Source organism: Aspergillus nomiae (assembly GCF_001204775.2).
Source record: "Aspergillus nomiae NRRL 13137 chromosome Unknown contig00160, whole genome shotgun sequence".
Classification (NCBI taxonomy): domain Eukaryota; kingdom Fungi; phylum Ascomycota; class Eurotiomycetes; order Eurotiales; family Aspergillaceae; genus Aspergillus; species Aspergillus nomiae.
The window spans coordinates 44,330-63,615 of record NW_015378215.1 but is presented as its reverse complement, the minus strand read 5'-3'; the positions used below and the strand labels follow the sequence as shown (position 1 = coordinate 63,615).

At 47.3% G+C, this 19,286-nt stretch overlaps 6 protein-coding genes across 6 annotated transcripts; 3 read left to right on the top strand and 3 right to left on the bottom strand.

Moving 5' to 3' along the window:
- Window positions 1–940: 940 nt before the first annotated feature.
- Window positions 941–3,109, top strand: ANOM_005978 (serine/threonine-protein kinase; the record flags this gene model as incomplete). The annotated part of the gene is made up of 8 exons (XM_015551235.1): window positions 941–983; window positions 1,075–1,197; window positions 1,256–1,367; window positions 1,442–1,649; window positions 1,726–1,881; window positions 1,932–2,386; window positions 2,443–2,472; window positions 2,533–3,109. 8 exons carry the CDS (start codon window positions 941–943, stop codon window positions 3,107–3,109), a joined length of 1,704 nt encoding a protein of 567 aa, XP_015406290.1.
- A 1,789-nt stretch (window positions 3,110–4,898) lies between these two features.
- On the top strand, window positions 4,899–7,534 carry exg2 (putative exo-beta-1,3-glucanase; the record flags this gene model as incomplete). The annotated part of the gene is made up of 3 exons (XM_015551234.1): window positions 4,899–5,978; window positions 6,031–7,043; window positions 7,120–7,534. 3 exons carry the CDS (start codon window positions 4,899–4,901, stop codon window positions 7,532–7,534), a joined length of 2,508 nt encoding a protein of 835 aa, XP_015406285.1.
- Window positions 7,535–7,910: 376 nt separating this feature from the next.
- Window positions 7,911–8,502, bottom strand: ANOM_005976 (response regulator; the record flags this gene model as incomplete). Its single annotated transcript, XM_015551233.1, has 2 exons — window positions 7,911–8,201; window positions 8,263–8,502. The coding sequence occupies 2 exons, from the start codon at window positions 8,500–8,502 to the stop codon at window positions 7,911–7,913; spliced, it is 531 nt and encodes a 176-aa protein (XP_015406284.1).
- A 2,081-nt stretch (window positions 8,503–10,583) lies between these two features.
- On the bottom strand, window positions 10,584–11,172 carry ANOM_005975 (uncharacterized protein; the record flags this gene model as incomplete). The annotated part of the gene is made up of 2 exons (XM_015551232.1): window positions 10,584–10,897; window positions 10,980–11,172. 2 exons carry the CDS (start codon window positions 11,170–11,172, stop codon window positions 10,584–10,586), a joined length of 507 nt encoding a protein of 168 aa, XP_015406283.1.
- A 1,329-nt stretch (window positions 11,173–12,501) lies between these two features.
- ANOM_005974 (uncharacterized protein) lies at window positions 12,502–16,941 on the top strand (the record flags this gene model as incomplete). Its single annotated transcript, XM_015551231.1, has 8 exons — window positions 12,502–12,923; window positions 12,976–13,232; window positions 13,280–13,311; window positions 13,363–14,375; window positions 14,431–15,139; window positions 15,189–15,239; window positions 15,288–16,851; window positions 16,904–16,941. The coding sequence occupies 8 exons, from the start codon at window positions 12,502–12,504 to the stop codon at window positions 16,939–16,941; spliced, it is 4,086 nt and encodes a 1,361-aa protein (XP_015406282.1).
- A 27-nt stretch (window positions 16,942–16,968) lies between these two features.
- On the bottom strand, window positions 16,969–17,724 carry ANOM_005973 (uncharacterized protein; the record flags this gene model as incomplete). Its single annotated transcript, XM_015551230.1, has 2 exons — window positions 16,969–17,571; window positions 17,679–17,724. A coding segment is annotated over one exon (216 nt), but the record flags the coding sequence as incomplete, so codon positions are not given.
- Window positions 17,725–19,286: the final 1,562 nt, after the last annotated feature.

The following is a 19,286-nucleotide window of genomic DNA, read 5'->3' as shown; positions in this document are numbered from 1 at the left end:
CTGGAAAGAGAAAAAGAAAACTGAAGGAAGGAAAAAGAAAAGAAGAGGAGAAGCCTGGTCATGTTAATTCCCCGTATCTGGTAGTTCTTTTAAGTTTTCTATCTATTCCAGAAACATAACACAAAAAATAGATTTAATAATATCGGATGATTTGAATCCTCATCAATCAAGGGTCAGAAGTAAACTTTAGAATTCTCAAAGGAATATTAATCACAAGAATAAGAAAAAAGCGAAAATAAATAAATAAATAAATAATATAGGGAAAAAGAAAAAGAACACGACCTAAACATGCGGCCCGTTCGCTTTTTCTCTGACGGAAGGCTTTAAGGTTACTAACTATCAAACTACTCCGTTTTAGGGGCTGCCGCTCTCTCTCTCACGTCGTCTTGCTTCAATCCACCAAAATCGCCTCTCCTCTGTCCTCTCTCCGCCTCACGCACGTCCTGCTTCACCTCCGAGCTTTGGACGCAGTGTCTGTCTAAGGAATTTCTCTGATTTCCGAAGCCATTGCATCTTACTGAGGGTATGTTTTATCTGCAAAATATTGTTTCCGGGCAAGTCTGGAAACTGAGCCCCTCCGCCCACGTTTCCCCGTATCATTCGGGCGCAGCAGCCTCTACATAACTTGGTGATACTTCGTTTGCGGGCTAATACTGATGTCTCGGGAACCATAGATCTGATTCAACTAGACTCCGTCTGTTTTCTACTTAATACAGCCCCTTCACCTCGCCTCGTCATTTCGGCCGGTCCGTCTTTTCATTGCCTTCCCTCAGACTCGCCTCTCTCTTGTCTTTTCATTCCGATTCCGCAGACAGTCGAATACATAAAGCCGAACTTGTGCTACGCCGACGCATACAATAAGTACTAGGCTCGTGTGGGATGTGGTCTGAAGTTACTCCGACGAACTCTTTCTAGCCTCTGTCGTCACACAACTTTCTCAATGGGGAATTCGCAGGGGAAGCCGGTGTGCTCCTCCGATGAAGGTACGTTTATGTTGCCCGCTCGTCAATTGAAACCGACAACAATGGGTTGATTTTCTATTCGGATATCACGCTGACAGCAGGGGGGCAACAGTCAACCTAAACCAATTCCGATTACTTCGAGTGGTCGGGAAAGGTGCTTTCGGAAAGGTTCGTATCGTGGAGAAAAAGGATACCGGGTTGACATTTGCGCTCAAATACATCCGAAAAGAAGAAGGTATGCACCTAAGGTTTTTCCGATCCATTTTGCCTTAACTGATGTACTTCTTCTGCAGTGGTTCGGTCGGAAAGTGTGCGGAATATTATCCGTGAACGGAGAATGCTCGAGCATTTGAACCACCCATTCCTGTGCAACTTAAGATACAGCTTCCAAGATATAGAGTATATGTGCGTCTTGCAGCAGTCCTTTCACGCAATTCTTCCCCTCCGCCCCCACCCTTGCCATGTTGCTGATACTTAAGAAGTTATATCGTGGTGGATCTAATGAATGGTGGTGATCTACGGTTCCACATCTCAAGGAAATGCTTTACAGAAGAAGCAGTGCGCTTTTGGGCGGCCGAACTCGGGTGTGCTCTGAGATATATTCACTCGCAAGGCATCATTCATCGGGACGTGAAGCCGGACAATGTGCTCCTGGACTCCGAAGGACACGTCCACTTGGCTGATTTCGTATGTTATCCTCCTGACCGACCTGAACCCTTGCATTGCAGTACTATGGGAAACTAACATATTGTCTTCACTGCAGAATGTGGCTTCGGACTTTCGTCCCGGAAAGCCTCTCACTAGTAAATCGGGGACCCTGGCATATCTTGCGCCCGAAGTATACGAGGGCGGCGGATACTATTGCGAAGTCGACTGGTGGTCCCTGGGTGTAACGTTCTACGAATGTATCTACAACAAGGTTTGTTGAAGCGTGTTCTGTAACCTGGATCAGAGCTAACAACCCGCAAGCGACCATTTGAAGGTCGTAGCCAGGACGTATTAAGCGAAAACATAAAGAAAGCCCAGCCGAAGTACTATGTCACTAATCCGGCAGTCTCGGTTCCATGTTTGCGAGCGATGGGTGCATTCATGGAGAAGGACCGAAGCAAACGGATTGGCGCCTCCAGTTGGGAGAGTTTTATCTCTCACCCCTTCTTCGCTGAAATCGATTTTGTAGCGCTTGAGCGCAAGGAAGTCCCGCCTGTGTTCAGGCCCTCTAGCGATAAGACCAACTTTGACGCCACATATGATCTGGAGGAATTGCTTCTTGAGGAGGCGCCACTCGAGGCCAGAGCTCGCCGACAGAAGCCACGAGCAGAATTAAGAGAAGACGCTACAGCGAAGGAAATCAGAGAAGATGAGCTTCACCGTCTGATTGAAACTATGTTCGAGCCATTTGATTACACGACCGTGACTTTCCAAGGGTACGTTATCTAGCGCAAAGTGTATATGAAAAGTGAATCCCGCTAACCGGTCACAGAAATGCTGCGGAAGCTATTGCAGCGTCGAAGTGAGTGAAGGGAGAAGTATGCGCGAGAATGAACCATCCTAATTACTGACAATTACCTAGGAACCCCGAAGACTGCCTTCCCCCAACTGGCTCGACGCACTCCCGACAATATTCGCAGACCGATTCTTCGAGAAACTCGCCTCCCTTGCGCAACAATGATGGGTCAGTGAGCCGACTGACTCAGCCTGAAACACCGTCACCCCACGGTGAGACCGTGGATCATCAGGATTCTATCCCGAACAATGCTCCTACCTCTCCCACCTCCCACCCACAGCCGCCACCCTCACCAGCCCCACAGTTCCATCGTCCATTCCATCCCCAGCCTCACCCTGCGGCCAACAATCTCCCCCCAACCAACCCCAACCCTGTGCCTGGTCGTCCGAGAGGAGCAACACGGAAAACAAGCAAAGGTGGTGGTGTGCAGATGGTGCTCGAGGAAGCAGGCAGTTGGAGTGAATTGGCTGATCAAAGCTCGACCCTCCCAGCCGAAGGTTATGATGCCGGTTCTATCAAAGGAAAATCCTCGAACAGCGGAATGCTGTCCTTCCTGAGCCGGAAGAAGGGCCGTGACAGGAGTCCAAAGCCACAGGAGCCAGGTGTTCTGGGCAAAGAAGGAGCTAGACAGATCATTAGCTGAGGAGGACATGGATCAATTTAAGCTGCAGGGGCGACATGACGCGCCTTGCCTTCCGTCGGCCTCGACTCTTGAGCCAGCCGGGCAAGCATCGGCCTGTCGAAATGGAATCCCCCTCCTCTTACAGCATTGAACAGATCGCTGACATGTTGCACCACTGGCTGGCCCAACTAAGATTGGTCGCATCATGGCGTCTAATGCAATATATCTTGCGATGTCTCGCCTGGCAATTCCGGCCGTCGCGTTTGAGATTCCGAGGTCAGGTGAACAAAATTAACAATATTGAAAATTTGGCGATACACAAAAACAAAAAACCTCTCAGCGGCAAGACTCATGAACCACTGTTCTGCTGGTTCTCTCTTCTAATCCCTCGCATTTAACATCGCCTGGCAATGCATCAACATGCCACGAAAGGGTGACTGAATTGATGACCGTGCAGTTGGCGTCTTCATGTTTTCACATTTTTGGACCCCAAGACTGTATGAGCCCTGGGCCGCGAGAGAAATATAACTTCTTTAATTTCCCTCAATTCCTTTATTCTCGTGGGTTTGGCAAAGAGCAGACCTATTCTCGATCTTCGTTCTCCCCTGTTTGTGTTGGTCTGGGTGCGGAGTTGTACAGATGGAAGTGCATATATGACCAGTTTATTATCATAATCATTACTAAGTTGACCAGCGAGACTTTACTTCTATTCTGCATGTTGACTATTGTGGATGTGCATTTTGTTTCCTGTCTTGTGTGCTTTTGATTGCTTAGATGGCGTTTACATACCCCTCCTGATGGTCATGGATTGGCAGTGGTTATGCTGTGCATAGTGGTTGAAAGATTGGAAGGGGGTTTGCATAGATATTTTTCTTCTCTTTTTCTCTTATAACTTTCTCCTGTTTCCGCCAGGATCTCAATTGGATTGGATGATTACAGTTCGTTTGTAATTAATGATTTGTTCATATGTTACTATTATATTTCTGTTTGAATGTGAATAAACATTGATATACATATAGGGAACAGGGTCCATGTATGAGAGCTCGTGATCAACTGCCTTTCCTTGGTAACTGGTTCAACCTTCAATGTCACTCTTCTCCACTAATCAAATGGAACCCAAGAAACCAGGCAACCACAATCCTCTTCTCCCTACTACGGAGTACAGGATGATCTCGCAGTTATTAATCTGAAATTCACCGCTTTGTTGCTCCGCAACTTTTCTTCTCCACCAGCGCCAAGGGGTCGGTTTCTCAGGCCGTCGGATCCATAAATAAACCATCCCTCGCGATCGGAAAATCTTCCGAACAACAACATACTAGATGGTAATATGCAGCTTCCAGACTGAAACAACCATGCTGAAATGAACCAAGCATTACTTACCTGGCTCTACATATTATAATAAGCGGGCCAAGGGCCCGCGTTTTTCGCTTCGATAGTAGGTAGCGACGCGCTCCCGAGTCGCCAAGTTTTGTTTACTGCGATAAGAGAGGCACATTAGAAACTTGGACCTAGCGCGGGCAACTAACTAAAGTCTGGGCTATAGAGTCGCGCTTCCCTAGTCGCATATGTATAATTGGCAATTCTTGCCCCGAGTCCACCTCTTCTGTGCGATTTCTTAACGATGATTTTAATTCCTCACATTCCTTGATTTAACTATTCCACACACCCCCAACTTCCCATTCCTTTTGCGACACGAATTTTCATGACGCTCTCGGGTTTGTTTGACGGTAAACGAGTGGGGCGTCCGGCATTCGCATTGTCGAATTTGCTGATCGCGCGATTGACGCATTCCGGGTAAAGTTAGAATTGCATGCCGAGTCACTCGCGCAGTCGGGACCGCTATCGCGGCGAGCGGGATCCGAGCAGACGACGTTATCGCGAGGTTTATGATGATGATGATGATGACGATGACGATTTCGATTACCATCCCCGTGAACGAAGACGATATAGGCGTGACGACTACAAGCATGATATACGAAGCCATGAATCTCCAGACTATGATGACGATTTGAATGAATATGATGTTGCTGCGGAGGATCCTGCGGTGCCTCTAAGATCGCATGATGTGGAGGGAAGACGGAGAGAGAGGTCTAGGGCACGAGGTTCGCCAATTGCGTCGCCGAGCAAGAGAGACAGGAATCGCGATAGGGAGGAATACAGAAGACATAGAACCTATGGTGATGGTGGTAGTCCTTCATGGGGCGCAAGGGACCGGAGGCATCGCAGTCGAGACGGTCAAGGGGAACGACCTCGCGACTTGGATAGAGAGGCGCGAAAGCAGAGGCGAAGGGAAAGGACACGCGGCGCAGCAGCAATGAAGCATAAGAGCAGTGACTCTACGAATAGTGGATCTCATCTGTTGAGTGCTGATGCGTTGGCCAAACTCCGCTCCCATTATGATGAGGAAGACCAACGGGAAAGATCCCAGGCAGAAGAACAGCATCGGACGAAGAGCAGACGCCAGCGCAAGCGTCCTGTTGTTGGTGATGAACCGCAGACTCTTGCCCCATTCCCTGAGGAGACGCCTCGCGGGCAGTCGAAAGGCAGAATCGTGTCCGGTGCTTATCTGGAAGAGGGTAGACATCCAAAAATGGAGGTTCGGCATCGCGGAGGTGGTGGTCCAGCAATGGAGGCTAGATGGGGGAAGGAGGGTAATTGGGATGGAAGTATGGAGGGTTCCGATGCACATCCACCATTCTGGAAACGGAAGAAATGGTGGATTGTCATAGGTGTTTTGATTCTCATGCTTGCTATTGTTATCCCAGTTGCTGTCGTCGTGTCTAAGAAACATGACCACGATGATAATGACTCAGGCTCAAGCTCCTCCGTCGATAACAGCGACTCGCCATACACCTCAAGCTTGGATGGCCTAAGTCACGACAGCATTCCGGTATGTCTATTTCCATGCAAATCTATGGCTCTTTGCTAACTAGTATGCCTAGGAATATGCTCGAGGATCAATGCTGGACCCTTGGACATGGTACGACACTAGAGACTTTAACCTGACCTTTACCAACGAGACGGTCGGTGGCCTTCCTATCATGGGGCTAAACTCCACGTGGGACGACTCAACAAGGCCCAACGACAACGTGCCCCCTTTGAACGAATCCTTCCCGTATGGATCGCAACCAATTCGCGGTGTGAATCTTGGGGGATGGCTGTCAATTGAGCCCTTTATTGTCCCTTCACTCTTTGAAAGCTACTCCAGCAAGGACGGTATTATCGACGAGTATACATTGTGCAAAAAGCTCGGATCGTCCGCTGCCTCGAAGATCGAAAAGCATTACGCCGACTTCATTTCAGAACAGGATTTCGCAGACATGAGGGATGCAGGACTGGATCATGTTCGCATCCAGTTCTCTTACTGGGCGGTGACGACATATGACGATGATCCCTATGTCGCAAAAATCTCATGGAGGTATCTCTTGCGAGCCATTGAATACTGCCGAAAGTACGGACTCCGCGTTAACCTGGACCCGCATGGCATTCCGGGTAGCCAAAATGGCTGGAACCATAGCGGCCGCGAGGGAATCATCGGCTGGTTGAATGGCACAAACGGCCAACTGAACAGACAGCGCTCTCTGGATTTCCACAACCAAATCTCGCAGTTCTTCGCGCAACCCCGCTACAAGAATGTTGTCACAATTTACGGCCTCGTCAATGAACCACTCATGCTTTCGTTACCGATTGAGGACGTATTAAATTGGACGACCGATGCCACCAAGCTGGTGCAGAAGAACGGTATTTCAGCCTATGTCACCGTCCACGACGGCTTCTTGAACTTGAGCAAATGGAAGAAAATGCTGAAGGACCGCCCGGACCGGATGTTCTTGGACACTCACCAGTACACCATCTTCAACACGGGACAACTTGTCCTCAATCACACAGACCGGGTCAAGCTCGTCTGTAATGACTGGTATAACATGATCAAAGAGATCAACACCACAGATGCAGGGTACGTTCAACTTTAAACCCCCATAACTCCCAATTCACGACCATATCCAGTCAGCTACTAACTACGATATAAATAGCTGGGGCCCAACCATCTGTGGTGAATGGTCCCAAGCTGACACCGACTGTGCCGAATACCTCAACAACGTCGGCCGCGGCACCCGCTGGGAAGGCACTTTTGCTAGAGACGACTCAACTGTCTATTGTCCCACCGCTGACACAGGTCCAACCTGCAGCTGTGCCTCGGCCAATGCCCCTCCCGCCGATTACTCAGACGGCTATAAGAAGTTCCTTCAAACATATGCCGAAGCGCAAATGTCTGCTTTTGGAACAGCCCAGGGCTGGTTTTATTGGACCTGGCACACCGAGTCCGCTGCCCAGTGGAGTTATAAAACGGCTTGGAAGAATGGATATATGCCGAAGAAGGCTTACGCTCCAGATTTCAAGTGTGGTGATGACATTCCGAGTTTCGGAGATTTACCGGAATTCTATTAGTCGAGTTTTTTGTTTCATTGTATGTTTCTAGATTTCCCCTTTTTCTATTTTTGACCTCGGTTCGCGTTGCATACATCTGCGTGGTGGGCTACGGTTGTATTTCATTTTGCCCATGGGACACCCACAGGATTTTCTCGGTCTTCCTGTTGTATATACATGTTGATATTCTATTCTTACTGTAACAAAGGATTAGGAGGTTGTTTATAGGGTCTTTGAGTTATATAAATAGTTATTGTGCTCATGAACAGGATATAGTGTGTTCAGACGGTGTATATTATACAGTAGCATTCATCGTAACGGCATGACAATAATCCCAGGAGTCAATCAATGCCCCCGGGATAACCAAACAGTAGCATCAAGCTCCCCGTTTGGTCAATCATCCTTCAAACCAGCCACCTTCATCCCACATCCCGGGCCTGTAGATATAATTGCTGCGACGTTCGTTTTCGTAGACCCCATCCAACAGATCACCAATCCGATGCAAACCAACCGGCTTCATAATCCACCCATCGAATCCAGTGTCGATGTATATTTGTCGATCTTTCTCCTTAGAGGACGAAGAAACAACTAATATCGGTACACGCTTCTGAAGTGCCTCGCCCCTGGCAGAGGATTGTTCACTTTCCCGAATCATCTTCGTTGCGGTCAAGCCGTCAACTACTGGCATCTGTTTACTCACGCATTAGCCCGGTTGACCTCTCATCTATGGGAGGGAAGAAGTTGCTCACTTGTAAGTCCATCAACACCGCATCGAAACAATTTGCCTTTTCTCGAAACACGGATGCACACTCTTTCCCATCCCTCGTCAGATAGACCGTATGTCCAGACATTTCTAGTCTCTTGCGCAGGATGGTGCTATTTGTGGGATCGTCTTCGGCCACGAGGATGTGCAGATTGGTTTTTGTTCGCTTGTCGGTTGGGTAGCTCATGGAGCGGGAAGCTCGGAATGAATCCGGTCTGCTGGACATCTTGTGTTGTTGGTCTTTGTATGTACTTTGGCTGGATGATGATGATGATGATGATGATGATGATGATGATGATGATGATGATGATGATGTTATGGTGGACGGTGTCTGCTGGACCATTGCTGGGTTGAGATGGAAGTTGTTGAGAGGCCAGCTCTTCATGCAAATCCCGGATAGTCGCTAAAACGTGAAGTTATTCGAACAGCACGGGTAGAATCTGGCGTGGTCATGTATATACCCTTTATACTGAAACTGAGTTTCGAACGGAGATTGCAGGAGGTTCCGATATCCGTTGAATCTGAGGCGAGAGCCGTAGCAGCGCTGGATGGTATGCCGCGTTTCGACGGGATATATCTGAAACGAGGGTTCCATGGAACCGGATCGCCTGGTCTAGAATTCCGCTATTATTCTTTTGGTTCCTTTATTAGCTTACTTGGGTCCGTGTCAGCCTCTATCTTGGTTCCCGAAATTTAGGCTCAACAGTAAGTGGCTTTTCGAGAAGGATTTGTTGGGTCCATCCGAGTTTGGGATATGCTGGGTATGGAACTGGGGACACGAGTTGTTTTTTTAGGGTTGACCCTTGTTTTGGGGGGGGTTTATTTTCTTTTGTTGCTTTCTGCTGGGCCTAGCTCGTACAGAAGAAATGCGAGTCATACACACGAAGACCAATCTAGATAGATCTCTGCATAAATTCGATCCGTGAAGATTCGGGTATGCGTTCCGCTTGATCCCAGCTTCCACGATTCAAAGCCGGCTCTGACTCGGGGATATGCACGAGCAACGCTTCATGGACACCTGGAAATATGCCCGTATCGGTTTCTCTGACTCAGGGTAACCTATCGAAGTTGCATGATTTGGTCGTGACAGCGGCAGGGCATATTAACGACCCAAAGACTTAAATTTGCGGCCACTTGACACAATCAGCGTTCATATCCAGACGGGAAAGCTCCACATTATATGGATCTCGACAGATTACACTTTTTCTCTTTTTTCCTTTTTTGGATCACTTTTTTTTTTTTTTTTATTAATTTTTATTCTGCCCACTTGGGCCAGCCGCTTCTTGGGCTTGTCTCAGGTACCTGGATTGCTGATTCTACGTCGGGAGCTGACCGTGCTTAAGTGGGATCTTGTTCTATATTCGATTTTGAAGGACCCCTGACCCTGTACCACAGTTCCTGGTCAATGGCATGTTGCTTTGCTATGCTTGACACAGCACGTCTAGTCTTCAATTGGACTGTTGTTGGGGACAAAGATTGGTACGCCGTTGTCGATGTTGATCACCATTTCACTGAGTAATCTATAAACGAGATGAGGTGGCGATTAAGCGAGTACCAGAACGCATAATCGTGTGCTGTGCATTGCGCCGGCTGGGAGAGGTTGCATTGAAGTGGATTGTTGTGGGTACGAGAAAATAATCTCGACGTGCGGAAAAACCCTTCGCGAGAGTACTTAGTAGATTGAGGTGGCGACTTGTGGAAATTGGAAAAAAAAAGGCGACGCGGAAGGGGCGGTTGTAGATGTAGAGTAAGCTATGCGACGTGAGCAAGTGCCTCGGGCTAATGCATGTCACTCCTTTCGGGAAATCACCTTCGATCTGCGGGTTTCTTAGATCTGTGCCTAGGTGTCAGGGGTAGAGCGGATCTAGTGCGGCCTTCTTTTCTCATGGCGAAGGATCGCGTGGTGCGGGCTTTGCTGTCGTATTTTCATTTATGGGGGGTGTTAGGGTTGAGCTCCATGTCTTGGCTCGTCAGTTCGTATTGGGACTCAGCGTTGAAGATCGTTTGTCAAGCGAGGTTCATATGGGGAGGTTTCTTGAATTTATGACTAAACTTTGTTCAGTTCACTATCGGACCGTCGCTTTTTCAGGGTCTTTTTTCAATTCGACTGGAGGTATCGATGATTGCATCTCAAAATCTAAGAATAGTAAAGGAGCTCGAAACATTCAGCGCAAGGGAAGTCCACGATACTATGCAGCAAGCATGCCTAAAGCCAGACAAATACATAAGTCATGATTCGCTATAAACCAACAAGCATACTCCAAGCCAGTCCAGACATGTAAACGAGAGAGAGTGAACCGACATCATTCATGGATGACGAAAGGAGAACAATGACCCCCACGTCCGACCGTTTCCCCCTTTTCTAGCTCTTTCCGTTTCTGTAATCAGAGAGTTCTTCTCTATATCGTTGTGTCTTGGGTTGACCTTCAGCTTTTGGCTTCTTTCCTCAACACGACTGGTAGAGTTTTCCGAGCCCATGCCTCGTGGGACCTGAGATCTCGGGAACCTGGCTGACAAGGGGGTCTTGATGGCCTGGGTGGCTCGTCGAGCGGACCGTGTAATGACCTCGCGCATGGCCCATTGGCGTCGTTTGGCGATGATGAACAAAGTTGTCGTGCAGACTGTAGAGTGACTGGGGTCAGTAAACCTCCCTAAGTAGCATAGAGCTCGGGTTGGAGCGATGGGAGACTTGGGAAAACGGACTTCCGATGAGAACCACTAATCCTGCGATGACGCATAGCACGATCATCCCCGCTGACATTGACTTGGGGGTTGACTTGGTGCCATATTCATATCCATATCCGTCTCCTTCGACGTCGGTTATTAGTCCCTGTGCTCTTGACTGCGCCGTAAGAGTAGCGATGATAATACAGGCGTAGGCAGTTTCCCAGGACATGTTGATGATGCCCAGTGAAATGGGAAGACAATTGGTTAAGATCTTCAAGTTCTGGTAGTGTATCTATGAACGTGAAAGTGGCTTTTCTTGTTCTGAAAGTATATATACGAGATGTATAAAGACAGTTCTGTGGAAGACACAACGGTTAAAGTCAATAGTAGTCTATATAGCAGAGCTCAAGCACAACATCGTGGGCGCTACATGAATACGAAGGAAAAGGCTGTATGACAGGTACAACCTTGTGATAGGATATCAGCAAGAGTCCCAAGTCCTTGAAGGATGAGGAGGCAGATTCTACCTCACTAAGTGGTCTATACAGCTGTGCTGAAGAACCTAAATTTGGATTCACGGAGCGAATCATGTTCGCAAGAGACGACTGGGGGTGTGATGCTAATGCTGATCCTGGTGATAACCGCCCTTAGCATCGCGGCCGCAACCAATAAGAGAGACGCCCGAGGCGCCAGGAGGAGGAAACTGCAGAAGTGCCGGAGTTTCACTTTTAGCGAGATGTGATTTCAAAACTCTCTTCTAGGCTGACTTCAATTGCTCCCATCAAATCAGTTTTGAGTGGCAGTCGAACACTTTGTTGCTTGGGTTTTGCCATAGAAACCGTTTCGGCATTTGGATAGCGGATGATCGCTATAGTCAAATTGGAGGGGTATAGCCACACACGTCTGTGCGTAAATCAAGGTGAACAACATGTCTCCTCTTTTAGATCGATTCTATATGTGGTAAGCCTATGTGCTGAACTTAGATTCTTTGAATCGTAGCAGTTCTAAATTTAGAGGGTGTATCTGAGCCCAAACATCGATAGAGAGTCCAATCTCAAGAGCAAGTGAATCAATACTGAGGATATGGAGTAGATCTTATTATATTGTTGGTGTGGCAAGCGAGCTCCCAGTGATTATAGATAAATGTCCTCGAACGTATACTCGACGATAGTAAAGATATGACAGGAATTGTTAGTATTAGTAGGAGATGCGCTGATGAAGCTGCCGTATCCAAGATAGGATTTCTATCACGCGTGAGAGCCATGATTCTCAGGCGGCTTGTCCTCCTTCCTAATATGACATTTCTACCCATCCAAGTACTCCTTCATCAGGAACTGTCCTCTGGGATGCTCATGACGAAATCACTTCCATCCACTCCCTATCTTTTCCACTCCCAAAAGGTGTCTCACCAGCCCATTCGATCCAGACTACCAGCAATTGTACTCTAGGGAAGCGGTTCATCTTTAACAAACTACCACGTTTTTGTCAATCAATTTTATTTACTGGACATACCATTGTCTCTGATGAGTGTAGGACATGTTGTACCGTCTAACTCAACATGGGAAACGAAAGCCCTGACCCGTTAGTGGGTGATCCTTTGACTATGTCCGAGAGAGAAAGAGACAGTGAACCCAATGACATTGGAGATGATGAAGAGATGCTTCTGCTACAAATGGCTGGATCTAACACTGAACCTGTCTCGCCTAATCTTAAAGCAGTCCTAGAGCAGGGTTCAGATATAAGTCGAACAGCTATCCAGAACCAACCTGCGGCATCACTTGTACAACGCCCACAGAGCTCTAGCATCGACCTGACGGCCTTCTCTTTTACCAGACCTACACAGCATGGAAAGACATTCACATTTCATCGACCAGTTAAGCAAGCTTCAGCCATTCCCCCACCTCGCAATATTAACATGATGCAAACGGAGCAAAATAGAACCAGGAAGCCCGATCGTACCATTCAAAACCACCAGTCAAAGTAAGGCAACTTTTCATTGGCTTGCATTCGTTTTGCTAAAGGGAATATTCAGAGACATTGCTTCTCGGTCGAATAATATGGAAAGCAACTCGAATCGCCAAACCACAACGGCCTCTTCTTCATCTCCGGGAGCTCCTGCTCAAGAGTTAGAGGCTATGGATAGTAAAATAGAACCTGCTGCTAGAATAGACAATGTCCTTACCTCCAATGTTCATCCGTCGGAACACAGTCAAGCACAATGTGAAGGAACCGCCCTTTTTCCGTCCGTTACAAATGGTCAACTTCTATCACCGGAAAATGAGCCACAAGGTACGTGTGCCAGTTATACTTGCCTGGCTATGCTGATATGATTCCAGCAATAAGATCAATTGCCCTCTTTAAGAGCAAGGTAGGCGGGCACCTACAATCTATGAATATATGTGGCACTGATCAAAACAAGATCAACGACAGATTTTCACAGTCGCCCAAACAGCGCGGGGCAAAGTTGACGAAGTCATGTATTACTGAGCGCCTAGCACACGAGGACGAGAGAAGTGTTTCACTGTCTCCTACGAATAACAAGTCAAGAGTTTCGAAGCATCGTCGAACGAGTGGAAAAAAGATCACCTCAAAACAGCCCGCCTTTGTGCTTGGTAACAGCAATGCAGCAGACCTGTCTGAGGAGGACCTAGTTCAACTCCTTTTTGCCAAGATGAAAGCCCGAGAAGACAATGACGCTGTGGCTTCCAGTGAGAAAGAACAAATGGAGGTCCATGTTTCACAGCTTATGCAAGATAATCTCGCCTTGAGAAGCCAACTCGACGTCCTCAGTAATGAGATACAGCAAAAGGCTTCGGAGTCCAGAGCGTACAAAACTCAAATAGAGGCTTGGAAGGCGAAAATAGCAAAGTTTAAATACATCCTTAACGAGCTGGGTTCTGGTTACAAAGCGCTTCGCGTGGAAACAACTCAGCTTAAACTGACAAGAGCATCACTAGATAAGGACAAAACGGAATTAAAAGGCACAATTGCTGATACAAGGGAGCAGCTGTTTCAAGCTTCTAGTAGTGTTGAGAAGAGTCAAAGTTATCTTGTCGAATCACAAACTTTTATCAATTCCATGAAGCAAGCTTTGAAGAACGCAGAGGAAAAGACAAGCTCTGATCAGGAGCGTTTATCCGACGAAAAGAAAAGATCGGCCTTGTTAGAGACGTATATACAAGACAACTCACGTCTTCAAGCAAAAAGGATAGGCCTGATCAGGGCTGACCAGCTCGAAATGCTTAAAAAGCTTGATTCTGGATTTGGAACTGTGACAAGGCAAGTTGATATATCTCAAGCATCTGTACAATCAATCATGAAACAAATACGAGAAGAGTCTCAGAAATCATTTATGTGCTTGGGCGAGAACCGTTCCCAAGAAAGGTTGGACATTGAGCAGTGTAACGCGACTGTTCAAGAGTGTTCATCTCAGTAAGTTACTTATGACTTGATGTATCTGAGGAAAAGTATGGTTAATCATCTTCAGAATTAAGTCCCTCACAGAAGAGTTGACAGCGGTCATCGACAAAAACTCTAAGACGAATGGAGATAGGACACAGCTTCTAACAGAGCAGCTCGAGTCTGTTCGGGAAAATGTGGGAACTGAATCTGCCTTACTCAAACGGCTCGCTGCAAATGAAGTTACATGCATCAGCCTATATGAGAGGCTCGAAGCTTGTGCACCAAGCATCGATAAGCTCCGTACTTTCTTGGAAAGTGCTCAGAAGAAAGAGAATAGCCTCGCTCAGCAACTGGAACATCTTGAAATCCGACTCCCTGAGTTGCAAACCACAGAAACAACCGAGCCTACAGCCGCAGAAATTAAAGAAAGGGCTGAACTTGAACTTAGGTTACAACGATTGTCAGACGAGCTGAGAATAACCGACGAAAGTCTCAGGAGCAGAGCGACTGAAAATGAAGAGATGAGGCTGTCATTGCTCGAAGCCGTTACGAAGGGCCAGGAAGCAGAAGCCCGGGCAAACAGGTTCGAATCAGAGACAATCGTACTACGAGACGAAGTGAAGGCCATAGAGTCCAAAATCCGCGAGGAGCTGAATAGAGCCAGCGTCATTTCTCGAGATCAACATAGAGTCAAGTATGAACAACAAATTCATGAATTGTTAAGAGAGAAGGGCGAAATGCGTAAGAGTGTTGAGAAAGTCCAGAATGAATTAACGGAGGCGCAAAAAGCACTAGTACGCCACGATGCTCGCCATTACCTGGATACTCGCTGACAATACAAAGGTTGAGAGTGAAAGAGCACATATGAAGAAGCAGAGTGAAACAGAATGTTTGGTGGGCGCATGGTTGCTCCCAACACAAAGCTTTTACTGATCCCCGAAGGTATTAGCAAAAGATGAACAGATAAAGGCCCTCGAAAGCAACTGTATGGAGAAAGAAATCTCACTTGCGGAGCAAACTGCGGAGGTCGACCGACTTCGGGAGAAGGAAGCATCGATCGCAACGCAGATGTCATGCATGCAAAGACAGCTCCATGAAGCTAACGAAAAATCTGTCGGCCTTGAAAGGGAGATCATTGTGGCCAAGGAAGAGGGCAGTGTATCCTCTAAGCTGTTACAAGACAAACTTGACATACTTCAGAAAAGCCTCCTATCGAAAGAAGAAGAGTGCACAAGAATCCAGAAGGAGCTCTCAGTGGAAACATCAGCCAGGTTAAGCCTCGAGGCTGGTAAGTCGAAGGCGAAATCCGAGATACACACTTTGCTTCGGCGAGTGCAAGATTCGGAACATTGGGTGAAAAAAATTAAAGAATCACTTGATCAGGTGGATACTATATCGCCAAAGGAACCCTTCTCTGAAACTTTGAACAGGCTGGTAGCGCTCCTACAGCCAGTGGGAGGGAAGAACAGCTCAGATGCTACTATATGGACTGAACCTACGGATGGGGGTACCTTTACTTGCCGCGATGCTAACGATGCCAAAAGTACATCCATAACGCCCCAGGGAAGTTGCGGGCCCTCGGAAAACGACGTTGTCCAAACTACAGAGTTTATCTATCGTACACAGAGTTTCCAGAGAAGCGTACATTCCTCTCCGGCGAATGAGGGTCTAAAAGCTAGGAGCGTCGGAGTGGCTGATGTGAAATTACCATGCATCCCGGACTCACAACAGTCGAACAGCATTGTACCATTCTCAAGCGTTCGACAACTATCCCCGGTATACTCAATATCCGACCAAATTCCGATTGACTTTGCAGCCATGCTAGTTTCGACAACGGACGAAAATATTGTTAACGAAAAGCCTGATGACCGAGTGTATCCAAATGGGGGCTGTCAAGTGGCAGCCAGCCCTGCTGAGAAACAGGATGTCACAAGAACGGAGGACACAAAAGTACAGTCGAGAGAAAGCACTCCATTGGAAAGCAAGGACCAACATCCTGGTGCTAGCCAGCCAGTTAGCCAGCTTCCTCACATCCCGGAAGAGGTGAAAAACTCCACGGTAACACCAAAAACAGTCTCATTTGAAGCGCACAGTCCATCGAGAAGCAGAGAAAAGCGTAAGGCTCCGGACTCTGAAAACTACCATAAGCAGAAGGATACATCGCAAATGCCGCTACCTGGCCGAACGCACCGAAGAACCTATAGTAGGAACCGGCAGACGCCTGAAGTGCGCAGCCAAGAGCAGTTCGCGCATCAGAATTACTTGTCTCCTTCAAATAGTAAAACCTTGGACCACGAGAGCGCTGAAAGACCAGACTCCGCCATCAAAAGAGCTAGGGTCCCAACCTCACCTCAACCAAGACGCCTGACAAGAGCTGATTCTAGGTGCTTTGAGCGCAAGACAAGTCCTACAAGTCTCGCGTCTGGTAGCAGTCGGCACTCTTCTATGAATGGCAACCGCCCCAATAATCAGAGGTGGCCAACACGTGGAGGAAGAAGAACAAGAGGTAAATATGTGTTCGAGTTATCAAGGTTAGTAAGATGCGCTAAGCTCAGTAGGTGATCGCTACAGCGCTCGGTTCAACAGACAAATGTGAAGTTTGTTTTGAAACCAGACATCTTTCTTCATTATCTATATAGGTTGTACGTGGTGTCGTTACTGAGTTGCTTGAGATAATGTGCGAGGGGTGAAAGATCTCGGTAGACAGGTGGTTGCAAAGATGGTCGGATCCTAGGAATGGTATATTGAACACATTGATTGACCCAGACTGTACTGCTTTAAACGCCAGAATGCAAACCCAAAGTGATATACAGCGCAACAATATCCCGGAGTATAACAAAGTTCCAAGTATTATCCGCACTGATGTTGTCTAATGTACATGATGTATCGTTCGAATAACGGACCGAGCGACAACCGCACAACTTGGTGGACGGTACCGAGTGAAGGTTGTCTCGTAACTATGCCGGCCGACACTGCCTCGAGACCAAAGCAGACATCGCTTGTACCTCAGCTGCGTATGTGCGGTTGATCGTTTGAAGGAATCGAGAGAACATGATTTATCTCGCTCTTCCGCCCTTTGTCGCTTCCAGGAACAGCACCTTCTTCTTCACGACGGGGTCATATTTGAGCATGCTCAGGGGACGATGGGTACGAGGTCTGATCATCGTCCGGTAAAAGCCAGTCATGGCCATGGAGATGAGACGAACGGCGACGGTACGAGACTTGGCTGTTTGTATCCATTGTCAGCTCCGCACAAAATTAGGAACTTCTATCGGCGTGCGCTGGTAGCGCATCAATTCCGTGACGTGATGACAATGATATATATGTGCTTACCTTTCTTGGCCATTTTGGCGGCTCGAGTGGAAAGGAACTGGAACGTTGGGGTGTTTGGCACCTGATTTCAAGAATTCGAGACCATCGGAGATGCGGCGGAGAACTTTGGATTCGCGATAGTTGCACGTGACCTCTGAAAGTGGTATAGTCGGGTATGTGGGTCTTGTTTGGCTTTCATTGTTCTGGAGCATTACCATTGCGACCTCTCCAGACTACAAAACGTCTTAGAGGTGGATTCCTTGATTTATTGTTTGTTACTACTCTCAACAGTCTGTTTCCTCTCGCTAAGTGACGATGGAGCTTAATCAAGGACTTTTCAGTTCAGGTCCATCTCGGGATTTCCACAGAGCCTGTGTACTCACTGTGGGTTTGCTCGAAGTTATTGGACCATTACTACGCCTTCGCGACATTAAATAATCTTTTATGTTTATTTCATCGTTTGGTTTTTTTCGGGGTCTGGATAGGGTTAATTATTTACAGCAAATCATAATCACGCGGAAAATTCGTTACCCTGCAAGACTGCGATTACGGGTGACTAGTACATACATACAGTCTTTCTTGCTATATCACCATATCCAAGAATAACCTGCTTAGACTAACTCTATCTCAAACAGAATTTGGCTCTATGAAAAATTCTCCAGCCGCCTGACCTGCAGATCACTAGTGGCTCCGCTGGGATGCTAGATATGTATAACCTACTGGGTCGATCGTCGATACAGGGCTACCCTACCAAGGATCATAGTACATCTATATATCTTATGAAAGCTTCATCTCCTCAATATGACCCATTATTCTCCTATAATTTCGTCTAATACTTCCTTCGCTCTTTCGTCGCAACTGACTTCTCACTCTTAGCACGTGTACTCCGCCCGCGTGTTCATGCCTTCAAATATCGAGCAGGAGGACAATATCATACCCATGAGTCAGTGTCCCATACTGGCGGGTCCTGTGTGGATACATACAACCTATACCTGGTGACCCCAGCATGGTGTATACTCAAAACGGCATGGAAAACCGTCCCATGATCAGTTGCGATCATCGAAAAGCGTTGTGGGCCGTGCTAGCGGATATACATACTTCGAGCTGCTTTAGTGCCGGCTTAATCCGCGGCGGGAACTACTCTCATGCATGTTAAGTGTCCGTGTGCTTCCCTAGAGTGGGTTATTTATGCACCTTTTCTATCCTATCCGGGGGGATTATGGGTTTTGGTAGCCCGTGTCATGTGGTCACATCTGAACGGGAGGGTTGAACCGAGACGATCTACGGGTTAGGAACTAATTGGTGTTCTTGTTTTTGGGGAAACCTTGTCGAGCGCGATCTGGTCGGGAATATTTTGTAGATTATCTGTTATTGTTGGAGGGGGGTTTGTTGTAGTCGTCGTTGTTCTTGTTGTGGATGGATATCATGATGGTCGCTTTTGTGGGCGGTTAGGTTTGCGGGATTGTCAGGCGACTTTGCATATTGTTGTTCAAGGTCTGGGGATGCACCGCCACAGCTTTGAATTACAGAGGTTTTGTGTCTGATTTATTTTCACTGATATATGAATAAATCGGTGTTAGGATGTTGATTCGGACAATGCATGTCATTTTAGTGCTGATCATTCAACAT